At 37.6% G+C, this 19582-nt stretch overlaps 1 protein-coding gene across 8 annotated transcripts in view; it reads right to left on the bottom strand.

The window, feature by feature from the left end:
• The window catches only part of LOC107090889 (pleckstrin homology domain-containing family A member 7-like), a 186696-nt gene that overhangs the window by 56065 nt on the left and 111049 nt on the right, over window positions 1-19582 (bottom strand). For all 8 annotated transcript variants that reach the window (XM_015384502.1, XM_015384503.1, XM_015384501.1 and 5 more), the window contains 2 exons: window positions 11641-11745; window positions 5936-6008 (listed from right to left, as the gene is read on the bottom strand). In XM_015384502.1, the coding sequence (XP_015239988.1) occupies window positions 5936-6008; window positions 11641-11745 (178 nt within the window). The remainder of the gene's footprint in view (window positions 1-5935; window positions 6009-11640; window positions 11746-19582) is intronic.

Below are 19582 nucleotides of genomic sequence, written 5' to 3'. Positions count from 1 at the left end.
AGTTATGTATAATATATTACATTTCTGACTGTATATCCCTGTAATTATTACACACTGTAGCTTTAAAGAACATTGTAGTTTTATGCAATATTTCATTTAACGCAGTTGACTTTTCTTTGTTGCACTGTTGAAAAATATGCAGGTCACGAAAATATTTTGGGGCATCCAAAACTACAAGTCTAAGAACCACTGGTCTAAACACAATGGCTGTAACTAAGGGTGTGCAAACTAATCGTCATGACGATGCATCGCGATTCTAAGTTTTGTGATCTACTGCATTGATTCTTGAAGGCAAGAATCAATTATTAAAAGAAAAAAAAATGAAAAAATAAAATACATGAATGGTTGGTGCACATCAGCCAAATCAAGTGGAATACAACTTCCAGTCCAGCAGATGTCGCTGCGGATGTGTTGACGCCCGCTGCCTTGTGTCACTAGCATGTCCGGCCGTGGGATACTGCGACGAGTCATATGAAATAAAACATGGAGGACACAACGAAAATTTGCCCGGCTCCATCACATTTCAAGTCAGATGCTGGGATGCATTTTGGCCTTATAAACAAAGAAGGTAACGAAATTGATATGACGCACGTAATTTGCAAAAGGGGAAATGTCATACATTTGAATGTTTTCATTTCATTGGTTTAAATGACCACTGAGGCCATGTAAATGGCACTGATTATCCTTATTTTGTTATTTTAAGTTTGATGCATCCTAAGATCTTTTTGTCAGTGTGTCCACTCCAGTAATAGTAATATTTGTGTCCAGTTTTTCCTTTCATGGCAACACCTCCAAAAGTCGTTTCAATTATTACAGCTATGAATGAATCCAGTTGCTTTCAGTTATGTCAGCCAGCCACTGGTAAGGGCTGTATCTTTTTCTTACAGTGTTCGGTGAAAATATCGCAATGCATCGCAATATTTCAAGTATCGTGATGCATCGTGATAGAATCTCATCATGGCATGTGAATCGGGATTCGAATCGAATCATGACTTCTTTGCCAATACCCACCCCTAGCTGTAACTATACTAATCATACGGGAAGTTCTGAGGTCATCTTGGAATTAATTCAGGGTTTAATTATTAGGGTCATATAAGATGAAACAACAGCATTAAATACATCAGATGTTTTACAGTGTTTAGTTGTTAAGCACTTTGCTGTGGTCTATAAGAGATAACCTCTGCAGAAAGCATCACAGCTGCTGGTTGTAATATGACTGAAACAGAGGGGAAAGAATAACTGAGTTACAGTTGTGCTTATTTAATATTCATCTATAAAAATAAAGGAATACTGTGAAGAAGAGGGATGCAGTTAGAGAAATGTTTCTGTCCCCTGCGTCCTCTATTAGCACTCAGTAAGAACCGTGTGTGTAAATGTGGAGTTCGTACCTTGAGCATGCAGATCTTTCTCATGGAAAATTTCATTACAATGAAAAATGAACACTTGGCATATTACAGCATAGCTGCTTCAGTTATTGCAGCTCAAACTGCCAAAGACAATATTTGACTTCCAAAAAAGAAAAAAAGGCAAAACCAAATTTTATTAAGCAAACCCAATTTTAGGTTAATTTAAAGGAAATAAAGCATGGCCTCACCTACTGAGGGCTGAGAGCGGCTTAAAAGTAATAAACACTGCAGAGAGGAAAATGAGGGACCGCTGAGAGATGCTTGCAGAGGTATGTGAATCACTGTGAGATGAAGACATATTTACAGAAACTTCAGCAGGACCTCATCCACTGTGGAGTGGAGGCTAAAGAGACAGACGAACCATTCCAGTTCAGATTGAGTTTTTAAAGAATAATAAGGGTTGGATGGATGGGCATAGCAAGTGCTGAAAGAAGCATAAATGATTTTGATTATTGCTCATAGAACACCACCGTAAAATTCTGCCTTTCTCTCACAGATTGAAAGATCCCTCCATCTAAAGTAAAATAAGGTTTCAGAGATTTTTTTGTGTGTTTTCCACACCTTAATAAAACATAACCTGCAGTTTTACTGAGACATGCACAAGCCAGTCTGTGTGTCGCTCGCATCTTTTGGTGAATCACCTCACGTCTCACACAAGATGGTGTAAAGGTTCACACTTAAATGTTTCGGACCCTCTTTCAAATTTAATACCAGGCTAAATTTAATAAATAAGACATTTTTTAAATTTCTGTCATGAAAGAAAACGGAAAAAAGTGAAATTGGTGTAGCAATAACGGCCTGCATTTGAGGGTTCTGAGGGGAAAGCATGGACAAATAAAAGAAATAGTTAATATAAACTCAAAGGCCTATTCACATTAGCCAAAAAATACTTTTATTCTGAGGACTGAGGAGATCAGAATGAAACTGATCCCCAGTCACACCTTGCTGATTTAGCCAGTGTATGCCTGATGTCTCAGAATCTTCTAAAATGCTGGCATACGCTGAACTTTATGCATTTCTTCGATTTTGGGCGTATACACAGAGTATTCATAACGAGTCCAGAAGTTATGTCCAATGACAGCCTGACTTATGCATAACGAACGGCAGCAAAATGCCCATGAAATGTCACAACCCTGTGTCCTTAGGGGGGTGCCCGCAGGTGCCCGGCTTGCATAAAAAGCACAAGAAAAAGATCTCTCTGAACTTTGTAGTTGTGGTATTAATAACTAGCTGCCGTTTACAGCCTGCTATATAAAAAAAATTGATTCATACTCACCATATGATGGGAATGATTTCTGCGTAACTTATGAGTAACTTGTACTTAACATGTTTCAACGATCAGGTAACTTACCTGTAAGTTATGGCGCACGAATGAGCATACGCTGGCATACTTTGGGACGTACTTCGCCATGTATAAGCATGCTCATAACATACATAAAATGTACCCATAACTTATCCAATAAACAGCAGCGCTTTTACAAAATTTTTCTTATGTTGACATAGGCTGGCTAAATCATCAAGGTATGATAGCGCCGTACTAGTACGGTAAAAGAAAATCCCATCTACAATCAAAAAACAGGATGATGGTAGCATCATGGTCTGGGACCACTCTGCTGCGTTCAGGAGCAGAAAGGCTATTTCAATGGAAAGTGGGATTCGAATCTGAATCAGAATGTAAAATCCTGAAGAGGGCGGTCCTCCAATCGGTTCATGAGCTTAAGCTCACATAAAAAATAAAAACCTCAAAAGAGATCAATTCAGGTAATTATAACATTTTGAGACCAAACTCCTTCACACCCTCAACAGGTTATCTCAAACACTGATGGAACAACTAGTTACTAGGTTTGAAATGTAAAGGAATAGATGACAATGTTTTATTTGTGGGTGGATCATCTAAATAAGTGGTCCTCCTAGTTGTTAATCATTCTGGTGATATGTTTATGTAAGGCCGTCCTACGTGCTTGTCCCGTTAGCTATCTTTTCCTACGCATGCACACTTTTAGGCATATATCTATATCTGTGGTGAGCTATGGTTTCAGACAGTCATTGAAGCTCACCTTTCTCACCTTGGTTCTTTAAAAAATGGCAGAGGGATCGTAACAAAAAAAGTGTCTACGGAGTGTAATTGAAGAAACAAAAAGCCTCTGTAGAGGCAGATACATCCCAGAATGCTTTGCAAGATTTCTCCTCGCAAAGCATTATGGGATGTGCCGTCACAGCGGCCTGCTGTCACCATAGCTACCCAACAACGGCGACTAATAACAACTGAGGCGCAGGCACCATACAGTGGAGGATGAGTTACGTGACTAATGGTGAGCAAAAAGCAGTGTTCACCTTTCTAAACGGTCAGTTAAATGAATTTGCTATAAAGTCCATTATATAGTCCCCACTCTATATAGTGATTGAAGAATTTAGTGGTTAGGGTGGACGTTCGGACACAGCTTGTATGAGCTATGAGAACAGCAACTTTTAAGCAGAGCATGCACAAGGAGAAATGGGCTTGTGCATGCTCTCGCACGCGTTTAATAGGTGTTTGCTCTCTGGAGCAATACATGGTTGTGCATGTGCTTTTTTTTAGTGGGCGGGTCTTTTAAAAACTTCAAGAAAATCCTCCACAATACCTTTAAGATAAGCATTTTTCCCCTTATTAATAAACATAACAAAATAATTGCTAAAAAGCTGCATTTTTGTATTAACTTTGTTTATTTTTTACTCAAATTTTTATCAGAGACATTCAAATGTAAAAAAAAAAAAAAAGAAACAAGAGGAACCCTCACACAGATGGACCGAGCCCTAATGCCCCAAGAGAAACCAACACACATAAAAATAACAGGAGGAAAAGAGGAAAGTGTGGTTGTCTTTGTAAACATGAGAGATGAAAGGAACACAGGAGCGGGGCTGGGGACAGATGAAGGGTTTTCATGTTGAGAGCAGAAACCTTTGAATCAAGTGAGAAATGAGACAAAATGAAACGCCACAGAATCGATGTCACCGTGCTTTTTAAAATCAAGCTGGCAGGATGAGCGACTCCCAAAAGGTTCTGTTAAAAATATGGAGAAGAAACATGTGGAGAGGCAGATTAGGACAGGGCGAGGACAGAGCCCAGTCGTTACCGGGTGTGTGATGCGTGCGGGTTCTTGTCGCATATGTCTTTCACCAGGAATAAAATCCAATTAAACGACGCCAAGACTGATTTACTGCCTCCTTTGTCAGCCCTACTTTACAAAACCATGATAATGTCGTCTCAGCCTCGGCACTTTTATCCACATTTTAAGCTGTCAAATCCAAAGTAAATTTTTTTATATAAATACTGGCTTTTTAAATTTATTGCAGGTTGACAGGCGGTTCTGGAAAAGTTTGACAGTGACGTCTAATTACTGACAAACCCAGACAGGCATTTTAAATTTCAAAGTTTTATGTTTTTAAGATGTATTTTTTAATGGCTGATCTCAGTGGGTATTTCAAACTATCATTAGCAGCAGAGTGAATAAAGCTTTATAAAGAAATGTAAATTAGAGGTGCACTAAGAAAAAAAAATGGCTGATTTTACAGGAGAGTGGACCTTTACTGATCTAAAGCAAGTTAATGAGCATTAACATGGCGCTGTCAAGCATCCCACACAACACCCTTCAGTGTGGAAGAGATGGCTGTAAAAGGAACACTTTTTCAGTATCAGCAATATTTTATATAATCCAGTAAAGGGATACGTTTTATTTTCAGTTTTTAATCATTTGATTCATTAAACGTAAGGATGTTTGCACAGTTCACGGCTTATCCTGGATAAGGTAATACATAGTGAAATTTATTCCCTTATTCTTGCAAACAAAGAACACATTTTGTAAATTGACATTTGAAAAATATCATTTTCTAAATAAAAAAAAAAATTTATATATATATATATATATATATATATTTATATATATATATCGCTCCAGAAATTAAACTTTGAAAGTAGTTTGGATCAAAAAGGTTTTTACAGCAACTTTGCTGTTTTCTCAGTTTTTGTTTGATCAAATTTCTTTTATAAAGTTTTACATAATCAAATTGTATTTTTTCAAACTTTTTTTTTCCTTTTATAAAATTTCTTTCTTTTTTCAGATTTGTTTTACAAATTGCTTTCATTTCAAATTACTTTCTCTCTTCTAGGGGCGGGCTTTCCTCTGGAGTAAGAAGCGAAAACATATTTCTATTGGTCTGCTGGACATTTGCAACAACATTTTTATTGGTTCATGTGCTAATTCAGAGCGAGTGTTTGCATTGGACCTGCAGTGAAAAGGAAATGATTTGTAAAAAGCAAAGAAAGTTGTAAAAGTAACTTGCAAAACTCAATCTAAAAAAAAACTGAAAGTTGAAAAAAAAAATGAAAATATTTTCTGTAAATTGGAATTTTGAAAAATGATATCTGTAAAAAAAATCCTACAAAATTGTAATTACTCTGAAAATGCTAACTTTTTTTTTATTTATTGATTATCGATTTGTCAATTTACAGAATTTCATGCTATTTCAAATTGCCAATTACTCAGACTCACCTTTGTAGTAGAAAAGGCAGAAATCCGCCAAGACAAACCACTTCCTCTTCCATAGACGCATCCCAGAGCTGTCCTGCACAGAAGAAAACATGAAAAACCATAAAAAAAATTTCCCTGCAAAGTTAACATACTACATGAAGAGAGAAAGAGGATGGGGCAATCAGTAGGCAATGAAGTAGGAAGAAAATTTAAAAAGCTGAGAAAATCTAAGAAATCTGGTGGATACATGAAAAACACATTTTGGTTAAGAGAGAAAACATGTGATGAACACAACCAGGCACTGTTTCCTGCCTCACTGCTCTCCTGTTTGTTTCATCCTTTATGTTTGCTCGCTAAAAACGGAGCCATTGAAAGAAGAGAAGAAAAAAAAACTAAACCTCACACAAAGGTATAAATATCCTTCCCATTTGCTGAGAATGTATAAAGTATGTGTTATCTGCTGTGTTTGCAGATGGAGAGGATAAAGCGCGCTCCGTCCAACTGGCTGCCGTAATGGTGACCTGTGTGTGAGCCAGTTCATGTCTCTACAGCGTTCCTCCTTTCAGCAGGTGAAAGGCGTTGTAATTATGATATAGGTGAAATGTGCCAGTGTGTGTTGCCATCTTATCGTCTAGCGCCAACATCGTCCACTGTTTGTCATGTAGTGAGGCCAGGCTTCATCCAGTGGGACGATGCCAACCAGAGTTATTTTAAGTAGATCTTTAAATAAGCAAATACTCTCCAGTAATAGCCCGTCTGTGATCAACACCAGGTGCTCTACATTTCCAAAGTGTAGTGAATAAATCAGAGGAATAAAACTGGGCCATAGAGGGAGCAGAAACTTTCCTGACCCAACTATAGAGTATATATGTGAAGGAGATACCTGCAAAGGCAGGTCTAATATATTAATGTAAAACACATCAGCTTCTCTACTGGTTTATCATGGTTTATGTTTCTATTTACACTTATGAAAATGCAATAGGATCGGTTAGTTAATTTTATTTCCCCCTGAAATGATCTGAAGTTGTTGAAAACAGAGCTCAGCTTTGGAGAACTTCATCTGGTGATTATTATGAGGAGGCTTAAATGAACAGACTGTTACGAGCCATTAATAGGCCACGGTCACTGAACATCCCAGGCTCTTAAATCAAACACACCCCTTTTCAGAGGGGAACATGCATCTCGCTGTCAGATTACAGTCTCTGGCTTTAATAGCCGATTACTTTTATGATTAATTACAGGAATTTTGGGTCAAGTCTTTATAGCTGGAGTCTCCAGACTTAATGGGGAGTTAAGGGGTTAGCAGCATGGCATCAAAGTCACAGGTTTGCGTCCCTCCAGTCAGGTTGGTTGGTGTTTTCAGCTAAACACCAACCTGACTGCTTTTGAAAAATTTAGGTTTGTTTTGACAAATTTATCAGACTTCTGTTTCAATAGTGATTATTGTAGTTGTGATTGTAGCTGCTTTTTTTCTTTATGAGAGGACATGAGAGGACAGGAGAGAGAAAGAAGATAGAAGACAGATAAAAAGAAGACTACATGAGAGTGGAGGAAAACTGGAATACTGAGGGGAAGAACAGCTGAAGAGAAGGAAGAAAAATCTGAAGTAGTAAAGCAAAAGCGAGAATTCAGAAGCGAGTGGAGGCCTAGTTGTTAGGGCATAGAGCTTGGAATCCTGAGGTTCTGAGTTCCAGCCCCACTCCCACAGGCTGCCACTCTGGGTCTCTGAGCAAAGACCCTTAACCCCACACTGCTCCCCGGGTGCCACACAATGGCAGCCCACTGCTACCCAAGTGGATGGGTTAAAGGCAGAAAGTTCATTTTTGTTCCTCTGTACTTGTGACAGTGTGATAACAATAAAACACTGGGAAAGAAAAAAGGGGAAGAAGAAAAAACATTTTCTTTTGGGTTTTTTTTTTCTTTTCCTCATGTCACTGTCCTCTTAAGCGGAGGCAGAGCTCTTTAGGCCCTAAAAATCAGAAAGCCCTGATAGCCACCCTTCACTCTCACTCCCAACCCAGAGACATAGTTCTACTTTTCTATGAAAAATATGATTTATTCATTTTATTAATTTTAAGAAAATACTACCAGTGTTAAAAGACATATTCCTGGCTTTTACACTTTTATTGCCGCAAAATATTAATACACTTGTAAAAATAAAAGCATTAATGTCCCCGTTTCCTAATTTGATCTTGATGAAATTTACTTTTTTTCATCTACGAGTTGTAAATGTTTTTTAGATTTGATTTAGGAAAACTTTTTACATTACTGTAAGTTATAGTCGACAAAAAACAAACACTAAAAACAGCAGTAGCAACTGTAAGTTATGTGCATCACCATTACTAACAACAATTTTCTTTTTTTTTTTTTAATTAGATATCTTTAGACAGGTTTTATTCAGTCAAAAAAAGAAAATTTTAGTTTATATTGAAACTTAGATGCCAGAAGGGTTTTTTTTTGTTGTAGATTTTTTAAGATCAATGCTATTGTTTTTTTTCCCCCCTCTGACACGTTGCGCAGCTACAGTGAATGAAAAATATTATGACTCCAACTAACAAAACTACATTCATGCTACCTATAAAAGCTAGCCTGATTATCGCAAACCTTTTATGAAATCAGCCAAAAGGACACAGATGTATTAAATTCTCATTTTGTGTTATTTAAAAACATATACACATAAACACCTCTGCACACACATTTAGAATGTTTTATTTATGCAGATTCAATACCATTCAGCCCCATAATATATCACAAGCATTACTCCTTGCCCCTCCTCAGCTCTTCTGCTTTTTATTCTCCTGTATATTCTCATGTCAACTTTTTGTCACCTTGAGGGTGGAACCGACCAAATAATGTAAACTTCTTGTTTGGCTACTTTTAAGTATATCCTGACCCTACAGTACTACGTTATTCCTGGTTGCTAGTAATGTTAGCAAAGCATTTTCAGGTTAAAAGCTATTCTCTTAAACATTTCAAAATTGGTTAGGTGAAGTTATTGTTATATTACTGAGTTTATTCAGTCATGAAAGCGTTTTGACAGCCTTAGCAATATGCACTCAAAAGATTACTGTTAAATTTGGATATTCGTGTAAGCTAAGCTAACATTAGCTACACTGTTTATATAGAGAAAAGTCAGGCTTGAATGAACTCTGGTTTATAGTTATATGCAAATATTTGCATTTCTAATCAGTTTGCAGCGACTGTTAGTAAGAGAGATGCTGTAAAGATAAAGAAAACAGACATATTTCTTGAAAAGCCCGGGGAAAAGTCGCTATATTGAGCTTCTCGTCAGACCTCTCTAGTGCCTTTATTTCAGTAAAGTGCCTAATGCCAAATCTAGCACCTTTTTTCTGTATTAATGCAGACTTTGGCCACCACACAAAAGCACTGAACTCTGTCCTCCTGAGCGAGTGGATCTGTAATGCTATGTACGTACATGCACCAGAAGCAGCAAAAACGCATGTGCTGCCTCATTTTTGATGCCTGTACAAATTTAGTTCTGACACGCAGCTGAAGCATCTTTTCTGCTCTAGCTGCACGGTTAAAAAGTTGGTCTGATGCGTGTTGGGTGGAACTACCCTATCCTTTTTTTTGCTTGTAACAATAGCAGCTATATTTACCGTGGGTAAAAAGTGGTTTTAATATTCTTTTAAGTGAGAAAGTCCACCTGAAAACTTCTTCTGTGCAGTCAGTTCATCAAGATTACGATCCTTCCCTTCAAGTATTATTTTGCTGTCAGAGCCGCTCAGACCCCCATACACAGGCGGTGTGCTGTCCCTAGGAATTCCCTTCAACAGCAGCCTCTGCCCTGGTCGCCTCTTTGCAGTTTTCCACTACTGTTCGTGGCAGCTGGTAGGTGTTTTTCATGTACGTAATGCAAACTGCAGGCACCAGAATAATAAAAGCAAACATATATTTTGCCAGCAGGTTTTGACATATTAAGTTAATTTAAGCGTTAAAAAACAATCTCAGGGGAGTGATCATAGCGATTTACATCAGCAGTGCTGTGTCTGCCTCCCTGCAAGCTTCCAGATCAGCTTCTCTGATTGGTTGATGTGGTGCGTTGTGCAGCAAAAGTTCAATTTTTCCAACTCCAGCAACTCTGCTGCTCAGATGCGCTGCTCCTGCTGCTCAAAACGTGCTGCACGGATTTTCTGCGCATTGATGCATGTCAACCATTGATTTTGCATGTAAACTAGCTGCTTCTGCTGCTCCTGCTGCGTGCGGTCTGAACGTAGCATAAGCCTGCCTCCTGCTCTCTCTCCCTCACTGTCCCCTGTCAGCATGCAGAGGAGGTTGCCTGCACCCTGCAGCAGAGAAAGAACCTTTACACTTGGAATCCAGATAGCAAATTAAATGCACATGTGCATAACTCTTGCTAATCCTGCTTTAGGTTGCAAAGTGGTTCATGAAAATAATTCTTAAACTGACACAGTTGTCTCCCATAAAATAAAATCACTAGCTTTTCACTCTACCACCTCATTCTTGTGTTTCAGCGCTGTTTTCTTCTATTTTGCATGGTTCTTTTGGCACTTGGCAAACAGCAAACCACTGGTATGGAGCATGGAAGTAAATGTCTGATAATATGCATTTTGTTTACTTATTTCTATGAGCAATTACTTTTAAATTCCCTCTTTTCTCTTTCAGCTATGCCAATATCTCCCTACATTGCTTTGACAGAAAGACAAAGGAAAAAAGCAATTGGAGAGATTTTCCGCCCGATGCATGCAAATTATGTGATGGGTCATTTAGCACCTTCTGGCACAGCCAATAGCAAGTTTTCTGCTAAGCAGTTTGCAACACTGGATCCACCCTCAACATGACAAAACATTAATATGAGTCACAGAAACAGGTCCAAAGACGAACAGAAAAGAATCTACAGGAGCATAAAATGCAATAGATCAAAGGGGCACGGGCTCATGGTTGTGGTATGTTTGGGGCCTTGTGGTATTGAATTTGCATGCATTTAAAATGTGTAGAATGTGTGTGGAGAGTAGTTGTTTTTTAATGAATTTAATTTAATTAGTTCCTATCAGTAGTTATGATGCATGTGAAATTTTGGCAGAATTCTGACCTCATAAGCTTTGCCCTCTGAGCAGTAATCCCCCCGCCCGGTGAAAACGAGCGGATGGGGCATGTCTTCTTGGAGCAGCTCCTAACAGGAAGAGCCTACTTTCTTTGTGCCAGCCTCAAATGTCTCAAATGTTGTTCAGCTTTTAGAAGTGACGTAAAATAGGTGAGAAGTGTCTTCACTGTGAAGGCAAGTTTTCTCTTTGGGATTGGAAGAAAACAACTGTATATATTACAAAAGGCATTATTTAGTCATTTCTATTTACCTAAATTAGACTTTTAAAGGCTTTAAAAATCCTGATGTAGGATCTTTAACTAATTTTCCAGACTATTAGAGATTATAATGCGTAGCAAAGGCACAAGTTTCCTCCCTGAGTCTTTAAGCAGTTGATCCTTTTATACATCATCTGCTATTTCTAGTGCTGATTATATAAACAATAATAAAAAAAAATACAAGAACTTTAAAAGAGTCTGTTGGGTTATAAATCATATACATGGTCTGAAGCCTCACATACTTAAAAAAAACAAAAAGTATCTAATTATCATAAAACTAACATTCATTATTATTATTATCAATCTTTTGCAAACTATTAAAAAAAACCCTGAAGATGTGGAGAAAAAGCACTAAATGATTCCTGTAGAAGAGTCCTCTTTACCTGTTTGTAGAGCCATCCTCGGACCACCACTGGGACGTTAGGGTTCCGCTTGATAGATTGTTCTCTTTTGCCGAAGCTGTGGATTCTGCCAATGGAACGAGAGGCCTGCAATACATAAAACCAAAAAAACTAAGAACAAAACGATCATTCCATAAAACTTCAGTGTAACATAAAATTAGGTCTCTAACAATATAAGAGAAAATCTGATAATGTGACTTATGCTCTGCACTGTAAATAAAAATGTCATTACAGACCAGGAGGACAACACAGCATTTGGCATAGAAACTGTGGAGAGTTTCAAATACCTGGGTGTCCATGTCAATAATAAGCTGAACTGGACTCAACCTCCCGAGGAGGTTGAGATTATTATAATCAATAAAGGCAATCAACAAATCAATCAATCAATCCATCCATCAATCCTTAGCAAGGTAATAAGTATTGTAATCAACAATACAATTTGAGGACAAATAAAAAACGCTAGCTGCTAACTTTTCAACATCTAATTCTACCAAAAAAAATATCCAAGAAGTTAAAGGAATTTATTATTAACACAATTTTTTTTCACTCATACGACAATACAAAAGTAATCGGGTGTATCTTAGCTGAAAATACTAAACTTCCACATCTGTGTTTAAAAATGTTACGATCAAAAGCAAAGAGGCTGATTTTTTTTTTTTTCTGAGTGGAACATAATTGGTAATGGGCATCTAGGACCTAATCAGAGCGTTCAGTCTAACTTACAGCTGCACTGCACAGGCCTTCATCCACACCATCATTATCTTTTTCTTTTTTTTTTGACACCTCTCCTTTTCTGCCCCAATTGTTACCTAATTATAGTCATTACTTGACGACAGACAATTATCCACCTGATTTCTGTGACATTGACAGCCACTATTTCTATAACACTTGTCAAACAGAGACAAACCCCTCTCTCTATGTTGGCTGAGCGAGAAGAAGACTGTAGGCCTGGGAGGAAATGGTCAGTGGTTTGGATAAAACCTATATGGAGAATATTTTTACAGTTAACATAATAGAAAATTAGTCTGTGGGATTATTCTTATATTAGATATCAGGGACCGTGTGATGATGTATTGGCCCAAGACCTCTCCTCTAGGCCTTTCTAACATCTCTGTGTTTTAGAGATTTTAAATGGAACCTGATGAAAGTGGGTGCAGCAGGCCAGCACCAACAGAACAGCTTCAGATCCATCTTAAAAAAGCACCACTTGCTCTCTCTACCTCTCTCTCTCTCTCCCCACCGCTCTTCTCCAGCTATTTATGATTTTTGTTAAATAAGTTTCACTTTGAAGTTATCCCACTGCTACCCATTATTTTTTATGGGTATAGAGCCAGGCCTGATATATTGGGGGTTCATCCGGGATTTAAACTCGAGACCTCTCGCAACCAATCATATCCATTATCACAAAATCTGTAGTGCCACTCAAAAGTAATTAAATCCTTTTTCTTTTTTCCCATTGAAATGCTAAAGTCTGAACATTTGTTCAAAAGTCTTTATGAAAAAAATCCAGTGAAAGTCGTTTGTCTGGTTTTAATTCCCTTCTTTAAATTTTTCTCATTTCTTTAATGTGGTTTACAGCAACAACATCCATGTTTTTGCTTTTTTATAGCAGTCCTTCAAAAATATCTTTTTTATGGCACTTTTTATTACCTCAGACTTTTGTTGAAAACTCGACAGCTGTAGGAAAAACTGTCCAATGTTAAACTAGTTATTTCTTTTTTTTTCTTTTTAAAGAGGAAAAAAAAAAAGATTTAAAAGAAAATATGGACCAAACAAAAATCAGAAAAGTATCAGATGGCACATATCTAGGGGTCTTTTTGATTTTGGACTCTAAACCTATGTTTGATTAAAAAAAACATTCTAATATAAAATAAAATGTGGGAGTCAGCCAACATGAAAGAGAGTGAGTGAATAGCTCAGAATATTTTTAGTGGTGAAAGGTTCTAGTGATAAAAATGCTTCTACCCTTAAGCATTAGGGGACCTACTACTGTAATGAAGCAAACATGCTATTTATATGAAAGATAGCTGACAAAGAGCAAACATTCCTCTCTAAAAATAGCATGTGTCCAGTGAAATCCTAACAAATATAGTTGTCCTTGTAGTGGCGGTTGTAAGCTTAGCAGCTGTGGTAGAAATCTGAGACTAAACTTTGTGCAAATTTACATCTTATTAGCAACAGTCTAGACATTGTGAGTTTAAACAAAGTCATGTCCTATGACACAGTTAACAGGCAGGACAACACAGAGGCAAAAGAAGTCAGTATTTGTCTAGATTCTTGATGCCACAACAAGCTTTATAACAACTAAAATACAAATTCTGAAAACAATCAATATATCAAGTACGCTGTTGCATTTAAACCAGTAAATCAGTGTGATAGGACAGATGGTAGCACAGTCCAAATGCAGGAAAGGAAATAATATGCAGGAACCAGGAAGCAGTTATAAATGAAAACAAAAAGAAAACCAATTACATCATTGATCAAAACTTGAGTTTCTGGAAAAGTTAACATTAAAACAGGTTTGCTTGGATTTGAACTCAAGTTAATAACATCAACTCAAGTCTTTAACTTGTTGAGGTCTCCTGACGACTGATTATACTAACCTTACGAAGATAGAAAAAAAAAATTCTCCCCATAACTCAACACTCCCCTGCGACAACTTCAGATTCCCATTGTTAATCTCAAAATACTGACAATTATTTTCACTCTAATTTAAAAAAAACTTGAGGATATTGAAAAAGAAGCAGCTAATGGTAATTTTCTGTACAGTGAGGAGTAAATGATTTCAGTTGAGATACTAGTTTCATAAGTTTTAAGTTAATAAGAAAATTATTTTACAAATAGGTTTCCTCTGCCTCTGATTGTTATCTTTCAATTACATTATTTGTTTGTTTTAATGATAGACTTTTAAAATACCAGAATTTATACATAATTTCATATTTTTTCTCTTTATTACATTTTTATTTTAATGTCAGATGTTATTATGAGTTATTGAGTACCTGAGCAGCCTTTTTACCAAATTATTTTTTTTTATTTGCTTGAAAAGCTTCTTTTTAAATATGATTATGTGGTGTTACTCATCCTCAAGTTCAATTTGGACATGACGGCACTGAAATAAACATACTTCTGGACGGACCATGAAAAGCACATAACATCTCAAAGTTTTCTTGACTGACTACATTCCCCAGCAACCCAAGACTTAAATCTCAGAGGTGCAAACATCAACGCTAGACCTGTGTGTTTGTTTGATTTAAGTGTTGATGTCTGCCATTCCACAGCTACAGAGAAGCAAATAAACTCACTAATTAGAAAAGAGGCTGCTCGGCCAAGCGAGAGGACAATACACAGAGAGACTACAGTATAGTCACACTGTAAATATGCAGCATGTGTGTGTATACATGTTGCACGTCGGCTGTTATCTGTGTGTGCGATGCGGTGGTCTATTTTTAGGCTGAGGGTAATTTTGTGGAACAGGCAGTGGTCCCTGCAGCACAGCAGCACTCTGTCTTTTAGGTGATTGACTCAGAGTCTAAACAGCAACTTATAATGTGAGTGGCACACAATTAGGAAGGCTGAAAGCCGAGAGGGACCGTCCCGAGACAACAATGCTGCCACTTTAATTCCCTTGGGTTAAGTAATTAAAAAAGAGCAATGCTTTCTTGTCCCCTTTAGAACTCCTTTATGCACTTACAGGAGTAGACACCTAATCGTTGGTTCGATCTGTGAACTAATCAAGGAAGCAAGTGTGGCATCGTGGAGGGACTCTGTGTTCCTTCAACAGCTAAAACTACTGGCCAGCAGGTGCCTTTATCTGTAAAATCTCTGTAATTAAACATGCCTCATTGTTAAACTGATGCACAATAAACAGCCAAACTATAACTCCAGCTAGACTTCCATTCCTTTTTGGGTTAAATTAGAAAAACCCATTCAAAGTAGATAAACACCTACTTTTCCTTAATCTGATCTAGGGAGCATCATAACCATTCCCATAAAAAAAGGAAAATAAATTATGGAAAACCTGTGCATCTTTTTCATTAGACTGTTGTAGAACAGTCTTCAGTCAGAGACATCCCTAAGACCCCCGTAAGACAGACCACCAGAGAAGATCCTTCTTGTTTACAGCCATTCAGATACGTAGAAACCTTCATAATATGAGCTTCATCAACATTCAATTTCCCGTCAGGATCAAATTAAGCCGCTGTCATACCTTGACGATTTAGAGAGCGTTTGCCTGACTGTATGAAAAATCTAGCAAAAACGCTGTCATATTTTGGATAAGATATGGGTACGTCAGCCAGCGTATGCCATGCGTGGGGCATAAGTTACAGGAAAGTCATCTGATCGTTGACATACATTAAGTGTAAATTACTTATAAGTCGTGGCATCTAGCTTATCCAAATCCTATGACTAACATATGCATAAATTATGTGTAACTTATCAAGAACTTATCTCCAATAACATATAAAGGTATTGGACGTTTTCCAGACGACCGCTGAACATGTTTCTAACTTACAGCTACTGTATAATGGCGTACTGGCAGTGTTTTGGTATAAGGGGGGGTTCAGAGGAGGAAACCATCAGTGCTCCTCCAGACTTCGTCGCCATCATAGGGTGAGCGAAAAGTTTAAAGGATCCTCCTTGCGTTCACGCCCATGCCAACAATCTTCCTAGCAGACATGATGCTGAATCTGCTGCCACAGCAAACCTTTTTTTCTTTTTCCTTTTTTTTTTATTTCTTCTTCTTTTTTTTGGCGGGTGGTAAACAGCATTTCAGGCATTGCTGCCCCCCTCAGGACACTGGCTTGTGCATCATTTCATGGGCATTACGCTGCAATGCACTAAGCATAAATTAGGCTGTCGTTAGACATAAGTTCTGGACTCGTTATGATTACACTATGTATACGCCCAAAATTGAAAAAATACATAAAAAGTTCAGGCTGCTCAGTGGGGCAGTGGGTAGCACTGTAGCAAGAAGGTTCTGGGTTCGATTCCTGGCCTGGGGTCTTTCTGCATGGAGTTTGCATGTTCTCCCTGAGCATGCGTGGGTTCTCTCCAGGTACTCCAGTTTCCTCCCACAGTCCAAAAACAATGCTGTTAAGTTAATTGGCTTCTCTACCGTCCCCTTAGGTGTGAGTGTGTGTGTAAATGGTTGTTTGTCATGTTTGTCTCTGTGTTGGACTGGCGACCTGTCCAGGGTGAACCCCGCCTCTCGCCCATTGACTGCTGAAGATAGGCACCAGCACCCCTCGCTACACCACTCGGGATAAGCCTGCTAGAAAATGGATGGATGGATAAAGAGTTCAGCAAGGTTTGACAGAGGCCTAAACAGTTCAGCATAAACTGAATAAGCTCACACTCTATTAAAAGGTGACTGAAACAGAGAGGTGAAAAGAAAGAAAGTATTGCTTTAAAACATTCTCACTTTACATTTAAAAGACCCAAGAAGGAATTACTTAAAATGAATCAGTCCATCTCTGATCTTTTTTATAGCTATTTTTTAGAGGACTGTATAGAAGTTAATAATGATAGATGCAAACACAGTTACAATTACACAAAAAATATATATTTTATCCTTTTTCCATTTTATAGTGGGGAATATTAAACTAATGCTTTATTTAATAATGTCATTTTCCTACCATAGCAACTACAATAAACCAGTAATATCTTTACTAGAGCTGAAACAATTAATGATTAATCCTGATTAATCTATTATTGAAATAATCGTCAAGTAATTTAGTAATCAATTAATCGTTAAATGGAGTATAGAGACTGTAGAGCATGCCTGTAGCTGACAAAGATTCCCACTTAGAGCAGTAATTATACCAGGATTGTAAAAAAATATAGAAACATTTTAAATTTAAGAATAAAAAAACAAACATTTTTGTCTGTCAATATGCTCTATCCAGAACTCCTCAACTGGAAACGTTTTAGTTTTACGTGGTTTAATTTAATAAAAAAGCTTTTACAAGGAACCTATTATCAATTTATTAATAGATTCATTGAAAAAAGAATAAATATTTATCAATATGCAAAAATAATCGTTAGTTGCAGCCCTAATCTTTACATAATCTAATCCTATTTGATCCATACGTTTCACCCAGCTAGTATGCTGGATGCCTGAAGCTAAAATTGAACCAACTTTCTGATTAATTTAACTGATAATGATCCGACAACTTTGGGGACACTCACCAGGAGTAGAAGCAATGCAAACTCCAAAGATATGGGCACTTCACTTCACAGCATAACAGGGTTTTTTAAATACTTCTGCATATTTCTGCACATTTCAGGATTACAGAATTAGCAACAAAAGTAGATTGTTTCCTTTTTTCTTTCTTGAACATTGAATAGAGCTGTTAAAGAGTGGAGTAAAAGGAGGTGATGAAGACAAGAAAACACATAACCAGCAACAGGTTCCTCTGATAAAACCCATTCCAAAATATTATGAAGGCTGGTTTTAAAAACTTAAAATAACAAAACAAGAATCTAGCAGAAGGAGAAGACAAGTGCTGAAAAGAGAATTGTGACACATTACTCTTGGGGTGGAGGAGGGTAATTTTTGTTTCAGCACAGCCTCTGATTCCCTGTCAGAGGAGGAATAGATATGACTTATTCAGACTGTGGTTTCATGTGGTGATGGCTGTACACTGCATGAGAGGGGAGAGGAATGATTCATCTTTTCTCCGAGACAGGCCTCTATCTGAGGAGCTGCTCTTGTCAGTATGGGGTTTCTGGGCTATTTTGCCGCCGTCTGATGACAGGGGGTGATGAGCCAGAGCACCTGGGACGGCCGCGGCCCGATAAAACACTCTGCTTGGCAGCGATGACTGAGTGTCTTGATGGATGTCCTGTCATTTTTACGCCCCACTCGGTGACACAAGTTCAATCTGCGTCCAGCAGCACCTGTTGATTGAGCCGGATCACTTGCAACTGTGGAGCAGTGTTGGAGCTGGAGACAAGCGTGTTAGAGGGAGGAGGAGCCATAAACTAATAGCAACAAAAAGCCACAGCAGGATCTTAACTTTGCTAAATGTGAAAGGCCCTGAAAGTGAAATGAGTTGGAGCTCCTTACATTGGGCTGCTTCAGCACATTATTTGATTTCCACAGCAAACCAGATTATTGAGAGGGACATTTTGATGTTTATAGTTTGTCTTCAATGGCAGCCGGGATATAACATACACAGATTTTAAGATTAAAAGAATATCTGTTTACTTAACCCTTAATCAGCTTGTTTTTTTTCCAGAGAAATTAGAAATTGGGCTTAAAGGGTGCCGTCTTTATGTTACTCTGCAAAATGTCATAAAAACCTGAGGTCTAATAAATTCAGATTCAAATCCGCAACTCTAAATGATCCAGCCTAATGTCGGTTCGAGTGTTCGGTTTCACAACGGTTGCTATCAATTAGTTCAATCAATTTGAACTAGGTCCACTCAGAGTTAAGCGCGTGCGCAACAAGTACGAAAAGCCATCATCACTGGAGCACTGATTCGACGAGTCAAAATAAAAATAAAAAAGGAGAATGTGTTTAAACAGCGCTACAGCTACAAAGGAGAGGAAGATGGCGAAGGAGTAGATTGTTGCTCCGGTTAATGCGTACGTTTATATAAAGTGGGCTATGGCAGGCCGTTTTCACATTTATTAAAAACACTCTTCTCTGTTGTTCCATTTCACTAAAATAAGATTCTTCCTGATCAAAATCACACTCCTAAACCTAACCGTAACAGCGTATTTTCTAAATTACATTTTTGTAGCAGAAACTGAATTTTAGAAAGTAAAAAAAAAAGCGAAATTATATTAGTAAGAATTAAGTTTTATACGTATATCTAGAAACGTTTTCACATTTTAAGTGGCCATTCTGACATTTATAAGCTTGACTGAAAATGTTTTTATGATACCTGAAAAACATGTTTTTCATAGTTAAAATAA

The sequence above is a fragment of the Cyprinodon variegatus genome, unplaced genomic scaffold (genome assembly GCF_000732505.1).
Source record: "Cyprinodon variegatus isolate N-32 unplaced genomic scaffold, C_variegatus-1.0 Scaffold314, whole genome shotgun sequence".
Taxonomy (NCBI): Eukaryota; Metazoa; Chordata; class Actinopteri; order Cyprinodontiformes; family Cyprinodontidae; genus Cyprinodon; species Cyprinodon variegatus.
This window is presented reverse-complemented; position numbering and strand designations above follow the sequence as displayed.